Source organism: Hibiscus syriacus, unplaced genomic scaffold (assembly GCF_006381635.1).
Source record: "Hibiscus syriacus cultivar Baekdansim isolate YM2019G1 unplaced genomic scaffold, ASM638163v2 tig00111344_pilon, whole genome shotgun sequence".
In the NCBI taxonomy this organism is placed as follows: domain Eukaryota; kingdom Viridiplantae; phylum Streptophyta; class Magnoliopsida; order Malvales; family Malvaceae; genus Hibiscus; species Hibiscus syriacus.
Genome location: NW_024063067.1, coordinates 81,485 through 97,185, shown reverse-complemented (window position 1 = coordinate 97,185; position 15,701 = coordinate 81,485). Strand labels below are relative to the sequence as shown.

General features: G+C 33.5%; 1 protein-coding gene across 1 annotated transcript; it reads left to right on the top strand.

Annotated features, from left to right (window-relative positions):
* The first annotated feature begins 6,169 nt into the window (after positions 1 to 6,169).
* LOC120159258 lies at positions 6,170 to 6,904 on the top strand. The gene is made up of 2 exons (XM_039169893.1): positions 6,170 to 6,192; positions 6,285 to 6,904. The coding sequence occupies exon 2, from the start codon at positions 6,415 to 6,417 to the stop codon at positions 6,727 to 6,729; it is 315 nt and encodes a 104-aa protein (XP_039025824.1). The 5' UTR covers positions 6,170 to 6,192; positions 6,285 to 6,414; the 3' UTR covers positions 6,730 to 6,904.
* Positions 6,905 to 15,701: the final 8,797 nt, after the last annotated feature.

Sequence of the window (15,701 nt, the reverse complement as noted above, 5' to 3'; positions counted from 1 at the left end):
ATAATAAGTATATATAAAAATTTTGAAAAGAAAGAATTATAAATTAAATATATGAATTTTTAATTTCTAATTAATAAAGACAATTTATAATTGATTTTAAAACTTGACCAGGTCCCCAGCGGAGTCGCCAAGATGTCGTAACCGGTTTTTTCCCGAGCACGAATTTTTACTTGGCGAGAGAAAAAAATGAAATGAATAAATAAATGATTTTGATAAAAAAATGTTTTGGGAGTCGTCATTGACCTTTTTGGGTTAGGTAAGTCAAATACCTAAAAACAATCTTTTAAAATAGTTTTGAAGAAAACATAATTTAAAAGATAAACTGATATGTGTATAACCAAAAATTTTAGTAAAAAAGGATTCGTGATCGTTTACATTTAGGGAAGGATTAGCACCCCTATAATGCCCAAAATTGGTACTCATTAATTATCAGTTGTCTCTATTATTTGAAATTTTAAAAATTCAAAAAAAATATTTAGTTCATAATCCTGTGATTTCAAATTTATTAGTATAATTTTAAGAAAATATATTAATTTTTAAATAAGATATTTATTTACTTAGAAATATCAGAAAATAACTTCTAGGTGCTTTATGACAGCCTTTTTCTTAATATTAAAAAATAAATAAATATTATTAAAACATTTTTAAAAATAGATAATTAAAAAATAGATTAATATATATAATTTATAAAAATAGGATATTTATTTAAAATATTAGAAAATGGACATCCAGTTATTTTAGGACTACCCTTTCTTAATATTTGAAAAATAAATATTAAAACATGATTAATATATATATATATATATATATATATATATATATATATATATAGATATTAGCATAATATTTATTATTCTTTAAAATAACAGAATAGGACATCTAGTTGTTTTAAGACTGCCATTTTCTTAATATTTTAAAAATAAATAAATATTATTAATTTATAGAATTAATCAAATAATATATATATATAAAATAATAATAATAATTTAAACATATAAAATTAAAATATATTTAAACAGTAACTAAAATAAATAAAATTAAAACTAAATATAAAAAGTAATAAAACTTGTAATTAAATGAAAGTATTAAAATTATTGACTAAATTATAACATATTAAAATTAAAAAACCCTAATTCATAATTAATTATTAAAAATTACAGTGGATAAACATGTTATTTTACCAATTTATTAATTTAGTGACTAAAATAAAATTATATCAAATTCGAACATCAAATTAAATTAAATTAAAACATGTTATTTGGGGTTAAAATATTAATTATTAAAATTAGAGGACTAAATTTGTTGTTTTACCTAAAATATTTATTATTTTATGTAAAGGATTAAAATAAATAAAATTAAAATTAAGAAATCGAATTAAAAGGATTTAAATTTAATTTCAGTGACTATGATGTAAAGTTACAAATATGGGATGGCATTGGGTATAATTAACCCATAAGCGAAATCACACAAAGGCCCTCACCAAAACTACGTCGTTTTGGTGAGGGTATTTAAGCCCTATTATAGCCGGCCTTAAGGCCAAATTTTTTCATTCGCTTCTTTCAATTCTCTCTCTAACTGAGAGAGTTTTAAAACTCTCTCGCCCTCTCTCTAGCATTCCCTCACCGGAGGGAATCCGTTCATCGGCTGGAAGCCGTCTGCCACCGCAAACCTCCGTCGCCGGCCACCGTACATGGTGGCTAGAAATATTTTTTTTTACCCAAATCGAAGCCTGGTTTTTTCTTATCTCAAATATGGCCTCTCTTTTACATAAAAATCCCTAAATCACCCTAGATCTAAAAAAAATCGAAGGTTTTTTACCTTCGATGGCTTTGTTTTTCCGGTTTCACGTGAAGACTCCGACGACTATGGTAAGTGTTTTCTTCTTTTTCTTTTTTTTTTCTTTTCGAATGGTTGTTGTTGGTTGTTTTTTTTTTGTTTCTCTCCGTTGTTCTCTGTCTCGCACGTTCGGTGGCTTTATAACAACCACGAACCTTACCTCGGACCAGGTAAAAGAACACCCCTCGGTGAGTCACTGAACCCATAGTGGTGACTCACCCTAAGGTCACAACGTGGACGGCTGGTGTTGATTTCCTCTAGAGGCTCTTGTTGGCGTCGTGGCAGTATGTAGAGTGGCATGGAACAGCGTAGATTGGCGGCAACAGAGGCGGCGACCGCGTGTCCCTATTGTTATAATACCCTAGGGTTTGTTGTTGGGATCATCTGGACCGTTGGATCTAACTTAGATCCAACGGCTGACAAGGAGAGGCAGCTGGAAGCTTAGATGGAAACCCTAGTTGGGTTTTAGGGTTTCTGGTGGGTTTGGGCCGTCTGTTTGGGTCAGTTTGGGTGTAAAACAGGCCTTCGGGTATTGGGCTCCGTTTTTGGGCCTGTTTGTAATAATAATAATAATAATAATATAATAATAATAAAATAAATAAAATAGTATAAAATAATAATAATAATAATAATAATAATATTAATAATAATATTAAAAATAAAAAACAAATAGATAAAAAATTAGTTTCTTCAAGTCTTAATATTGTTCGCATCCCATTTTGGTTCTAAAGCATGTTGACTTCCTTAACTTCATAAAGTGATGATTGAAGCTGCGGAAATATTGAATATTGAACCTCTTGATATGTATGTTAGACAGGGTCCTTTTTCAAATGCTTATACATCGGCTATAAGTGGTAAAAAAACAATTCATTGTCATTCATACTGGTCACTTGGAGCTTCTGACACGAAATGAATCGCAGGTATTCGCTTTTCTCTGACTGTCTATCTTTCGTGCTTATGCCTTCGAAACTTTCTTTTCTCTCTAAATGCTGCATTGGGGGGTTAAACTTATTCTGGTCTATTTCATGGAGACCTCTAACATGATAATTATGTTGGTTCATTGTTTACTGTTTTCTATGCTAATCAGATTACTGAAATACCCAATAACCCTCAATTTTCAGAGGTACTGGTAGCGTGTAACTGAAAGAATGTTTTTCCATTAATCTACTGGTTGGTGATCGGAGTAGGGGTTATCTACTGGAGATTCTGTTGACAAAACTTCGTTATGCAGCTGGTGAAGGCACGCTGGAATGAAGTAGTGGAGAAAGTTCAGGTTCCAGTAGTGGTAAGGCTGATCCAGCTCATGGTTTACAAATCGTAGGGATGAGTGCAATTATGCCAAATGTTCCTTATTTTGCCATCTTTCTCTCCTTTCAACTGTTCATTAATGCCTTCGCTCTCGTGGATACTTTTTGTTGGTATTTTAATGAAAAGAAAATTTATTAACATTATCTTTACTTTGTGTTGAATTACATTACATTTCACTTTAATGCTTAAATTAACTTTGATTTATTTTTGTTGTTAAGTATTTTTACTTAACTTGTGTTGTAATTAAATTTGAAATGTGTTGTTATTGGATAACGCTACGAGATATTAAATTTGGTAAGACAGAGAAAAAAACAATATTTACCTAATCAGTTAATTTTAGTAGCGTTTGTAAAAGAATGTCACTATAAGTCATGCTCTTTTGCGGCGTTTGTCAATAAGAATGTCACTATACATAGTCAATAGTGGTGTTTATGGTAGAAAACACCACTAAATATCACAACTGCTTTTGGGGAAATAAATGCCACTAAAAACAAGATAATTTGCGGCGTTTGATAATAAACTCAGCTATATATATCACGACAATTATCGACGTTTGTTAAAAAAAGTTGCTATAGAACTTGACCTTTGGTGGCGTTTTTTGTTTGCAAATGTCGCTAACTGTTGTGGCACTCATACTACCTGCGCTTTTTGTGGCGCTCTTTCTAGCGTCGAGAGAATTTTTAGCGGCGCTTAAAAACGTCGCTATAGGGCTAAAAACACCACTAAAAATATGTTTTCTTGTAGTGCCTCTTTCATGGAACACTATGATGTAAAGGCAATGCCTCGATTGTGGATCTAGTGAATGAAGCAAGTATACCTGCAGTAATAGGGGTGTGTAAAATACCTGACCCGCCGACCCAAACCTTAAAAATTGGGTTATTTTCTAAAAACATTTACCCGGCCGGGTCGGGCCCGGGTCATAAAATTGAATTTTTCCGGTTACCCGAGTACCCGGTTAGAGATTTTTTTTATATAAAATAATATTATATTATTATATATATATATTTATTAATAATATATTATTATATATTTAATTATTATTAATATTATATATACATTTAAATTTGTGTGTGTGTTTTTAATTAATAATTTGAAAATAAAAAAATCGGATATTCATTCATGTACCCACAACATCCAGGTCGGGACACAGGTCGAGAAATCAATTATCCAAAGATTCGAGTACCCAACACTTTGGGTACCCGGACTTGCACACCCTATGCAACAAGATAGGCTCAAAATAAAATGGTTAGGTAGGTAATTAAAAGGGAAATAAGGTGGGCTAGAAATGGAATAAGAAAGAAAGATATGAAAGCGGAAGTGGCACTACAACAAAAATGTTCTACAGCGGCATTTTTAGCGGCGTTTTAAGAGTAAACGCCACTAACTTTAAACATATAGCGGCGTTTATATTTCAAACGCCACAAAATGGTAACTTTTAGCAGCGTTTTTATACAAACGCCGTTATAGAATCGTACTTTAGTGGCGTTTTTATATAAAACGCCACAATAGAGTTGTACTTTAGCAGCGTTTTTATACAAACGCCGCTATAGACTCGACTTTAGCGGTATTTTTATACAAAACGTCGCGATAGAGTAGTACTTTAGTGGCGTTTTTATACAAACGCCGCTATAGACTCTAATTTTGTGGCGTTTGTGTTTACAAACGCCGCTATAGGCTTGTACTTTAGTGGCGTTTTTATACAAACACCGCTATAGACTCGTACATTAGTGGTGTTTTTATACAAACGCCGCTATAGACTCGTATATTAGTGGCGTTTTTATAAAAATGCCGCTAGACTTGTACTTTAGTGGCGTTTGTTTTTTAAAACGCCGCAAGTTTAAAGTTGCTACCCGGTGCCTCTTTAACCCTATTTCATTTTCCCCTTCACCTATTTTTCCATTCCCGCTCCCCTTTCTAAAAAAATAAAATGTTTCATCTTCTCTCCTCCCTCTCGACTCTAGACTAGTTTTTGGTTATTTGATTTGTTTCTTGTAACCATGTTTCTTCTCTCCCCTTCACCTATTTTTCCATTCCCGCTGCCCTTTCTAAAAAATAAAAATGTTTTGGGGAATGGTCAGGAGCGTTTTTCAGAATGCGTTGTTGATTTTGAGCAATATGGATTGGTATCTCAGGCAGCATCATAGATTTTGTGGAAGTTAAAGTAGATCGAAAGAGAGAAGGGATGTAAAATTTTCAACAGTATAGAGAGTGAGTGAGTGAGGGGTTTCTTTCTTCCTCTGGAAATGATGAATACCCCAGAAAAGACCCAGATCAGCTCTTCACTCTCTAAGTTTGAGGTACTAATTTTCTTCAACTATTTGATCTTTTTCTAGGGAAGCCCTTTTTCTAGTTTTTATTTTTGGTTGCTTTATTATGCACTGCATGTGTTTGGTTTTTAGTCTCGGTGAGAGAGTTGTTCTTCATCTTGCTGGGTTTTGTTTCCTGAAAGTCCATTCTTTTAGTTCTTAGCCTAATTGGGGGCGTGAATTTGTTTACTTTTATGTGAATTAGATCTCTGGGTAGAATTCATTTTCCCTGAAACTTGTTTTACCTTATGATTTCTGGGTTTTGTTTTATAAAAGTCCATTCTATTAGTTCTTAGCCTAATTGGGGGTGTGAATTTGTTTACTTTTATGTGAATTAGATCTCTAGGTAGAATTCATTTTTTATTTTCTGAAACTTGTTTTGCCTTCTGATTTCTGGTTTTCTTCTTCTTCTAGTTGTGGTGTTTGATAGGGGTTACAGCATAGATATGCCACTTCCCCTGCTTTTGAATTCATCTTTGTTGCAGATTTTTTGGTCTTTTGGATGTCGGATAAGCATTTGATTTGGATCAAAATATGTTTGAAAGAAGATTTTTGGCCTTTTAACATTGTGTTTTTCCCAGGATTCTCCAGTCTTTAACTATATCAACAGCCTCTCCCCAATCAAGCCAGTCAAATCCGTGCATGTAACTCAGACATTCAACCCGCTTAGTTTTGCATCACTGCCCTCTATTTTCACTTCGCCCCATATCAGTTCTCACAAGGAATCTAGGTTCCTTAAATGGTAATGAACTAGTATTATACATTCTTGATTTTGTTTAGTTTCATGCCTTATAATCTTTTTTTCTTTTCTTTTTTATTTGCTTGGTGGTATAGCTCTACAGATCCATCGAAACCCAAGTTGTCTTCTGCAGATGGGACTAAAGTGAGTACGATCGAGGAGGCGGGTGTGGATGTCCAGGAGAATTTTGATCCAGGAGTTTCCCTGGGTGAGGTTTCTTTTGATATGGATAATGAACCATCAAGGATTGCAATCGAGCTGCCACAGACCTTAAAATATGATTGCGGTAGCCCTGGCTGTGATCCAACACCTTGTGTAATCGAAATGAATTGTGTCTCTCAATCAACCTTCAAATCTCGCGCAATTGTTCCGTTCGTTCAAGAGGCCTCTCAAAAAGGTTTATCAGAGGAAGTTCAAGAGTCCTCTGAAAAAGGTTTATCTGATGGCGTGGAAGTAGCGGCCACTTTCCAGATTGAGCGAAAAAGGGAAACTATTGGATCTGAGTGGGAGAGTTTGATTCCTGAGACATCTGACCTATAGATTTTCAGTTCCCCCAATGATTCTTAGGCTTTTAGGGGTGTAATTCAGAAATCATTGGACCCTGGTACTACATTTTGTTCTACTCTTGTTTCGCAGTTCCCACAAGATGATATCGGTGATTATCAAGTTCAAACTGAAGGAACTGGTGGGCTCAGCGAAATAAATCATTTCAATGAAAGTTTGGAGGAAAATGATGTGACAAACTTCACGTCTGGCAGTCTAACTGATTATATGGAAAACCACATATCCACCCCATATTCAATTCAGGTAAAAAATGATGTATATTTGAAAGAGTTGCAGAAAAGTAGAAAACTCTAAACATGTTTGTTCTTTTACTAGTTTCAGTTTGACGAGTTTGTTTAGCTGTTTATGCATAAAATTATCATGAAAGTCATCTATCTTGATCTGCTTTTACTGATGATGCTTTTATATGTTTGTGCACAGCCTGATTCTAATTTGCATCGTGGGTTCAGACGGCGCTGCTTAGACTTTGAGATGCTGGCAGCACGGAGGAAGAGTTTGTTTAGCGTTTTTCAGAATGCGTTGCTGATTTTGAGCAATATGGATTGGTATCTCAGGCAGCATCATAGATTTTGTGGAAGTCTATTAGAAATGGCAGGGGCAGTGAGAGTACCGGGTGCCTTTTCCATAACTCCACACAAAGTTTCAGTGTGCATTTTGGTTCATAGTTATGCTTCTCCTTCTCAAATCTCCGTCTCTTTCCCTTTCTCCTCCGTTTCTCAGCACAGCTTGGGGTGCTATCTTGATTTCAGTGACCTTGATTCTTCTGTTTGGTGAGGTGAGTATCCACATTGGATTATTTTATTTGAAGCGTTTTTTAACTCGGTAGAGCTAGAAATCCTTGTTAAACACTGATTAGTTGTGATATGAAAATTTGATATGGTACTCGGATATTATTTGCTAAACTTTTGGCTGAGCAGCTTTTTCCCAGAAGGTTGCAACCGTTGGTTTATAAAATTGTTTTCCGACCATTATGGCTTTAGACTTGCTCTTAGAAAGTGAAATTACTTATAGCTGTTAAAAAAGGAATCAAGTTCTTTGAATGCCCTAAATCCTAATTGCAATTTAACTGTTTGTGCAGATAATACCACAATCTGTTTGTTCTCGATATGGTTTGGCAATTGGTGTAAAGGTAGCTCCATTCGTTCGAGTTCTTGTTTGGACATGTTTTCCTGTTGCCTACCCAATAAGCAAGGTGATGAACGTTGCTAGTAATGCTTTTATGACAGTGAGAAAGACAACCAAGCATGTAATTCCTGCAGATTGCTCTTGTGGCTGACCTTCTCTATTTTTTTCCAGCTGTTAGACTTTCTGTTGGGTCATGGACATATAACACTTTTCGAAGAGCCGAGTTGAAAACCCTAGTAGATTTGCATGGAAACGAGGTTTGCATCCAAGCTTTTCCCTATAGTTGTTTAATTTGCTTGTTTCTATAACTAGTTATTATCTTGGTTGTTTTTGTTTATCAAATAAATATTTGTTTTTGACCATTAATTAATCACTGTTGTACTTTCTAACTTCTCTCATTTTGAATTGTAAAATTCTTGATGTGTCTTTGCCTTTTGAAGTGCAATGCCTTCTTTCATTCATCATAACTTTCAGATTTACGATCCTTTTGTTGGACCTTTATTAGGTTGGCAAAGGTGGAGAGCTGACCCATGATGAGACAACAATTATAGCTGGAGCACTTGAGCTCACTGAGAAAAAAGCTAAAGATGCCATGACTCCCATAACTGAAACATTTGCAATTGACTGGGGATGTTTCTTCGCCGTTAAATACATGCTTTCAACCTCCTGACTTTTGAGGTATTTCTTTATTGCCTCGTAAACTATAAATATCATGTATTGAATTGTAATTATATGGTTTTGTTGGAATAATCATTTGTTTGCTATGCTTAAGATGTATATTAAATTATGGGCAAGAATCATTATAGAGATAGAGCATTATTGTTGGTATCATCACCATATGGGCTTCATGTTGGACATTGAATTGAAGTATAAATCTGTCGTTCTTTACCCTGATATTGATGTTTGGATGCATATGTTTATAGAAGAATTTGGTAATTTAATTAACATTATATTCACTTCTGGTCAAATGAAATGAATTACATACCTATCATTCCATATCCTGATATTGATAGTTGGATGCATATTCTTAGTAAAGAATTGAACGGTTGGGAATTTAATCAACATTCTACTGCTGCTGTTCAAGTGGAATTTAATTAACATTCTACTGATGATGTTCAAGTGGAATTTAATTAACATTCTACTGATGATGTTCAAGTGGAATTTAGATACATTCCTCACTTATGCTATACTTAAATGTTAAAAGCCCTTGTTTTGTGCTTTTCTTTTAAGTATCTATAATTTTTTTCCAATTAATTTTGATTCACTTTAGGTGTAAACGGAAGGTTGAATGTAGAGTATGATGGGCTTTTGTTTAAGCATAGATTATATTTATGGCACTAACCTTGTCATGTAATGTAGGGTGTCTGCCATCTTTTTACTAATATAGGGATCTATTGTAAAGAAGGCATTTCAAGTTCATTTTATGAGCGTCGGTTAGACGACTCTGGCAATGACTTGGAATCTTTCCGAAACGGTCAGGAGCAATACTCTGAAAGTCATTTTGTAAACGGAAGGTTGAATGTATAGTCAAGTTCCTATATTTTATTTGCATAAAGTAAATTAATGCAATGGACCAATGGCACATCAACAATTAGAAAATCTTACTGAATTTGGGTCACTTTGCCCTCTTCTTTACCAAGTTATGTTTGCTCTCAAGATTCTAATTTTTCATTATTTAATATCAGGTGGCATTTCAAGCTTTGAAATTGCTCCACCAATCCTTGAACTTGGTAAGATCTAGTTCCAAGTTATGCAATGCCATGGATGGGGCCTTTTCAAGTGGCATGCCAATTGGAGTAAGACCTCATGAAGCAAAATATCTGTGCAAGAAATGACAGGACGATACTAGCTCTGCATCATTGTTTTCCCATATAAACTGGATTTATCTCTTTGAATTTAAGCGCCTCATTGTGACGAAGAGTTTTGAAGAATGTGTAAGATTAGAAGCAAAATATCTTAGATATTATTGTTTATTATAGTTAATAATGTTGAACTACATTATATTTTACGTTAATGTAAACTTTGATTTATTATTATGGATTCATTTTTCTTGTTATGGATTTTAAGTTTGTTGTTATGGATGTCAAGTTATTGGAAAATGCTACAGGTTAAATTGGGTAATAAAAGAGTAGAAAACAACATTTGACAAATTAGTTTAATTTGCAAAATCAATTTCTTTTAGCTATAGAGAGGTAATTAGCGGCGTTTGTATCTTAAAACGTCGCTATAGATATGATCTTTTGCGGCGTTTGTTCTAAAAAACGCCGCTATATACCAGATCTTTTGCGATGTTTGTGGGAAAAACGCCGCTAAATCTCAAGACCTATTGCGGCGTTTGTGGGAAAAACGCCGCTAAATCTCAACACCTATTGCGGCGTTTGTGGGAAAAACTCCGCTAAATCTCAACACCTATTGCGGCGTTTGTTGAAAAAACGCCGCTAAATATCAACACCTATTGCGGAGTTTATTAGATAAACGCCGCTATATATCGTTACCTATTGCGGCGTTTTTTGTTACCAAACGCCGCGAACTTTAGCGACGCTATTTTCAGTGGCGCTTTTTGCGGCGTTTGTCATAGTGCCGCAGGTGTTTTTTGCAGCGCTTAAAAACGCCACTATAGGTAAAAAAACGCCGCAAATGTACAGTTTTGCTGTAGTGTGGGTTGTTTAGTTTAAGATTGGTGTAGCGATGGCTAAGAAGAAAGATGGCCATTTGATGGATAGTATGAACTAAGAAAGAAGATAAATTCAATGCTAAAGAGCAAAGCTCCTTATCTTATAGATTCAAAGTTCAGGTGGTGATTAGGACTTAGCCCTTCTAGTTATAAAAGAACTAGGAAACACAAGTATCAAGATCAAAAGAATAGGATGGACGCCACAAGCACAAGGGCTTGATAAGTCTATAGAATTCAAGAAGAACTTAACAAAGAAAAAATTCTCATGATTTGATTTAAGCAAAAGGGGATACCTTACAACTAGCCAAGGCATTGGCTTATATAGAAAATGAAAGGGAAGGCCAAATGGATACAAGAGGATTCAGAAAAGGTGCTTCCCTTATGAACTTACATGATTTTTCAATGAAAAAATAAATCTCCTAAGATGAATAAGCATGGTGTTGGTTCGACAAGCCTTTGATAATGTATATGGCTGAATAGAAATGATGGTTCGGCCTTGATGTAGTTTAAATGAGTGAACACAAGGCTTGGTTGAATAGTCTTGGTGATGCTTTATGTTGGTGTCTAAATAAGTGGTCACAAGGCTTGGCCAAATAGTTGGAGTCTTTTGGATGATTGGTGCCTAATGAAGTCACATGGTAAGCACATGGTGTTGTATGCACATGACTCTCTCCTTGATGTCACATGAGTTCTCCACGCATAGGATGATGATGTCTCGGCCAAGGGTGGATGCTAGGCACATGACTCATGCTAGGTGTAAAGGTAAGTATCTAGGTAGCTAAATAGGTGGGTAGTAGCTAGGTAGACTCAAGCTAGTTAGTTATTGACACTCCAGCTACTCAACTACCACCTCAGCTACGCTCCAGCTTCTTGTAGTCCTCAGCTCAGCTACTAGGTCCTCAGCTACTCTCTAGCTAGTTTCAGCTCCTCGTTCAGCTCCTTAGTTATGCTCGAGCTATCCTTTTGCTAGTTCAGCTTCTCATCTTATGCACTGAGCTTCCTCCGAGCTAGGTGAGCTATCCTTTGTTGCCTTTGAGCTATCACAAGATGTCATAACATGAATCCATTGTCCTTGAGCTACCAAAGCTTGCCTTAGCATCTAATGTACCTAAATATGACATGAAAACAATAAGATTATATATGATTAAGCTAGAAATGCAAGTATAACATGATGCATGCCAAAGTAAACAATGCAAATGATATGATAAGTTAACAATACAAAACATAACATATGCATAGAATAACCTAAGTAAAGATGTGGAAACATATAATATGCTATGCAAAGTACATGATAATCATAGTATGAGGACTATGACATAAAATAGCTAAGCCTGGCATAAGATGCATATAATAAGCTAAGTAAATTATATGAAAATGCATGACATAGAATCATCAAACCTATCATAGTACAAGGCATATAAATGACATGGTAAGGTATGATGATCATGGCATAGTGAACATAGCATAAAGTATGGTATAAAATATAAGTAACATAATCATATAACATATGGTAAATGAAAAGATATGAGAGGTAAGTAAATGATCCATTGTCCGTCATCCTTTTAACACAAGATGAAAGAAAGATATGAAACATAAAATATACGTAACGCGAAGGTAGTCTTCTTTGAGAATCTTTGTAACGCAAATATGGTATAAAATATACGTAACATAATCATACAACACACTCTGACTTGGAACCCATCCATAAGTCTACCATTTCCTTTTGCAACCGTTAGTTGTGCTTTTTTCCATCTATTAAACCTAACGAACGCGAACGTAGTCTTCTTTGAGAATCTTTTTTGGTTGTTATGAGCGATGAAAACGTCTCGAACTTGCTCGTACACTTCGAATGCTTCTCTCAACGTAGTGGGATGAATTCTCTTGCTCACGTTATCCAGAAAAACTGCGAAGCCTGATCGAAGACGCTAAACAAGCCGTGGCGGATCCATAAATTTAAGAATGGGAGTCCAAAATTTTAATTTTTTTTTCTTAAAAATAATGGGTATGCAAAAATTATAATTTTTTTAATTTTTTCCTTAACCCATTAAGCTAAATTTAACCATTTTTCCAAAATAATAGGGATGCACTTGTCCCCTATGAGGGCTTAGTGCATCCGCCAGTGTGAACAAGTCATATAACTCAAACTCGATCCAACCCGAAATAATATATTTATAAAAAATAATTCTTTCATTCAATAAAAAATAGGGAATTGAAAAAAATAATATATAGATGAGTCTTATCTCAATTGCCCCTAAATATAAGATAAAATTATATTTTTTTGGTCAGATAGGATATTTTTCATTCTAAATTTGAACCTGACCCAACACGAACCCAATTTTTTTTAAAAACAATATGACCCGATAAGATCCGATCAAGTCAAAACTCGTCAGATTCAAATCTCGTGCCCATATCCCTAGGTAAAACCACCTCTTAGATTTATTTTAAATTTTAAATTGATTAAATTGGTTCCTTAAAAAAAGGAATAATTCAAATTATGTCAATTTTGAAAATAAGCACTAAAGAATAATAAATTGATGTCTACATTTTTTTGAAGGTAGATGTTTTATTAAAAATAAAACCGGTATGAGATCAGAAATACGAGCGTCGTTAAAAAATATCTCCAACTCTAAATGGAGGAAAAAGAATGCTTATATCTCTGCATAAAATAATCTGCATAAAATAATGAACAAAGACACAACTAGCACAAGCACCGTTTCGCACACTACATTCATGCCCCTACCCTATTCCATCAAGCACAAACGTCCCAACCTGGGCACTGTCTTAGTCAACAAACCATGGGGACCAACATCATATTAGAAATAAGCACTCATCAGGGACCTTCAAACTTAACAACTGCGAAGTGACCCAAAGACTACCACGATGGGGCCATAAAATTCAACTGAACAAGTCGACTCTCCAAGCACCCTGAACGACGGAACAACAAACTCAAGCAACCATAAGATTCTAGTCTCCATTCAACTTACCTCTCTCGGTGAAAGAAAGTGTCTATGGCCATCCGCGGCGCGACCAGTGGACAACAAACCATCAATATGCATGAAATACATATTGCCAATGTAAAGTAAGATTGTTTGGTTGAATTCAATGTAAAGCGTGCATCATTGGTATTTCATGACAGCAATATGTATATTACAATCATTTCCAAACTATTTAATGATAATATGCAAATGCTTATATAAATATTTAATGATTGTAATATACATATTGCTGCCATGAAATACCAATGATGCATGTCTAATGACGACAATATAATATATGGATGTATGTATGTCATTCGATTCTATTCTTTCCGTGAACAATCCGACGTATTAAATATGTGGATCTAATTATAGTTTTTGGTTTTATCATATTGAAATTTTATATAAATTATTTTAGTTGAGTATAATTCAATTTTTTATTTTAATAATGATATTAAAAATTTTAAACAGACTTCATTAATAATTATTATTAAAATGATAAATTTATACATTTATTTAATCAACCAAGTGTTTTAGTAATTGTTTTAAATTCAATTCAACTCTCAAATTAAAAAAAAAATGGAACAATTTCTACTTAAATGAAAGGAAGAAGAATTTTAATCACGATGATTAATGAACCCACGATCAAAGGATTGCTGATAAAAAAAAGTGAAAAATTAAATCAATTGAGTCACTAAATTATAATTTTAAATTAATCAAGTCATTTGAATAATTTTAGGGTAAAGTCACAAATGGTCCCTTGACTATAGGATACTACTTTATTAAGTCCATCGACTATTAAAAGTTATAAAATAGTTTTTCGACTATAGAATGTTTCTTTGTTAAGTCCCTCAACTATTAAAAGCTATAAAATGGACACTTGACTATTCATCATGTTCTAAACTCATCCTTTTGAGTTAAAAAAAATTTAACGACATTCTAAGTTGAACGTTAACTTACTGACTGTGATATGATAAAATATGATCCTAAAATCTCAAACAATTATCATATTACCGTAATCATATTAATGTCTAACTCAGATGATTGAAAAAATTTGTAACGAAAAAAAACGAGTTTGAAACATAATGAATAATCGGGTGACAATTTTATAAATTTTAATAGTTGAGGAACTTAAGAAAGCAACGCTCTATAATCCAAATATTATTTTATAACTTTTAATAGTCGAGAGACTTAATAAGACAATATACTAGAGTTGAGTACCATTCAATTTAGATATTCATGCCAGAGAACATATAGTAACATTTTTATTAAAAAAAAGAGTGAAAATACATTGAAATTTTAAAATATTTTTTATTAATAATTTAAATATATTTAAAAAAATTAAATTTATGTAAATATCATGATATAACATATGACCCCAACTGTTTCAAAAATTATTATATTTACTTTTTAATATTACGTGATCTTATGTGTCCAATCTACAGATGCGGCTGTAAGACAACACTACACTTCATGATTGTTACGTGACTTGAAGCCTCTAAAAATCTCTTACTTCCACCAACTGATTTATGTAATATATTTAATGCTATTCATGATAATATGTCTTGAAATCTCCTCTTTTCTTTATTTTTGAAGATATGGAAGTAACACAACGAATTTGTCTTCATCGACTCTCCATTTTATCTGAGGTCATCTGCCTTAATTTTATTTGGACTCTCCATTTTATAGTCCTTCCCTCTCATGTTGTCTTCAGATACGAAATCAAAACTAAATATTGATAGAGGCTGAAATAATAGATTATTTTTTAAAAAAATATATAATAATTTATTAAATATTTAAACTCGAAATTATTATTAAGATTTACAATGACCTAAATTGCTATTAGACAAAAAATTTTGAGAACACATAGTTATCCTTTATTAATTGGGTCCTACTTGATTAAATATTTAATAAATTTTATATTTTTAAATTTAAATATTTCTTTTACATGAACCAAATACTATTAGACCAAAATTATATCAAATATACAAATTTCACAGGGGTCGAGTTCCCTTGGGGCCCTCACTATGCTCCGCCCCTAGTTGCCGCTCTCACCATCATAGAATGGAGTCCTTTGGGTGGTCTCTGCTTTCGTAAGATCGAATATTTTTGAACATCGATGTCTTTATGTCATCTATCACTAGTTTTGTTAGGTATGGCTCATAAATATACCA

Bases quoted from the DNA above. Each gene is read 5' to 3' on its own strand.
- LOC120159258 (XM_039169893.1), top strand. From the start codon at position 6,415: ATGGATAATGAACCATCAAGGATTGCAATCGAGCTGCCACAGACCTTA.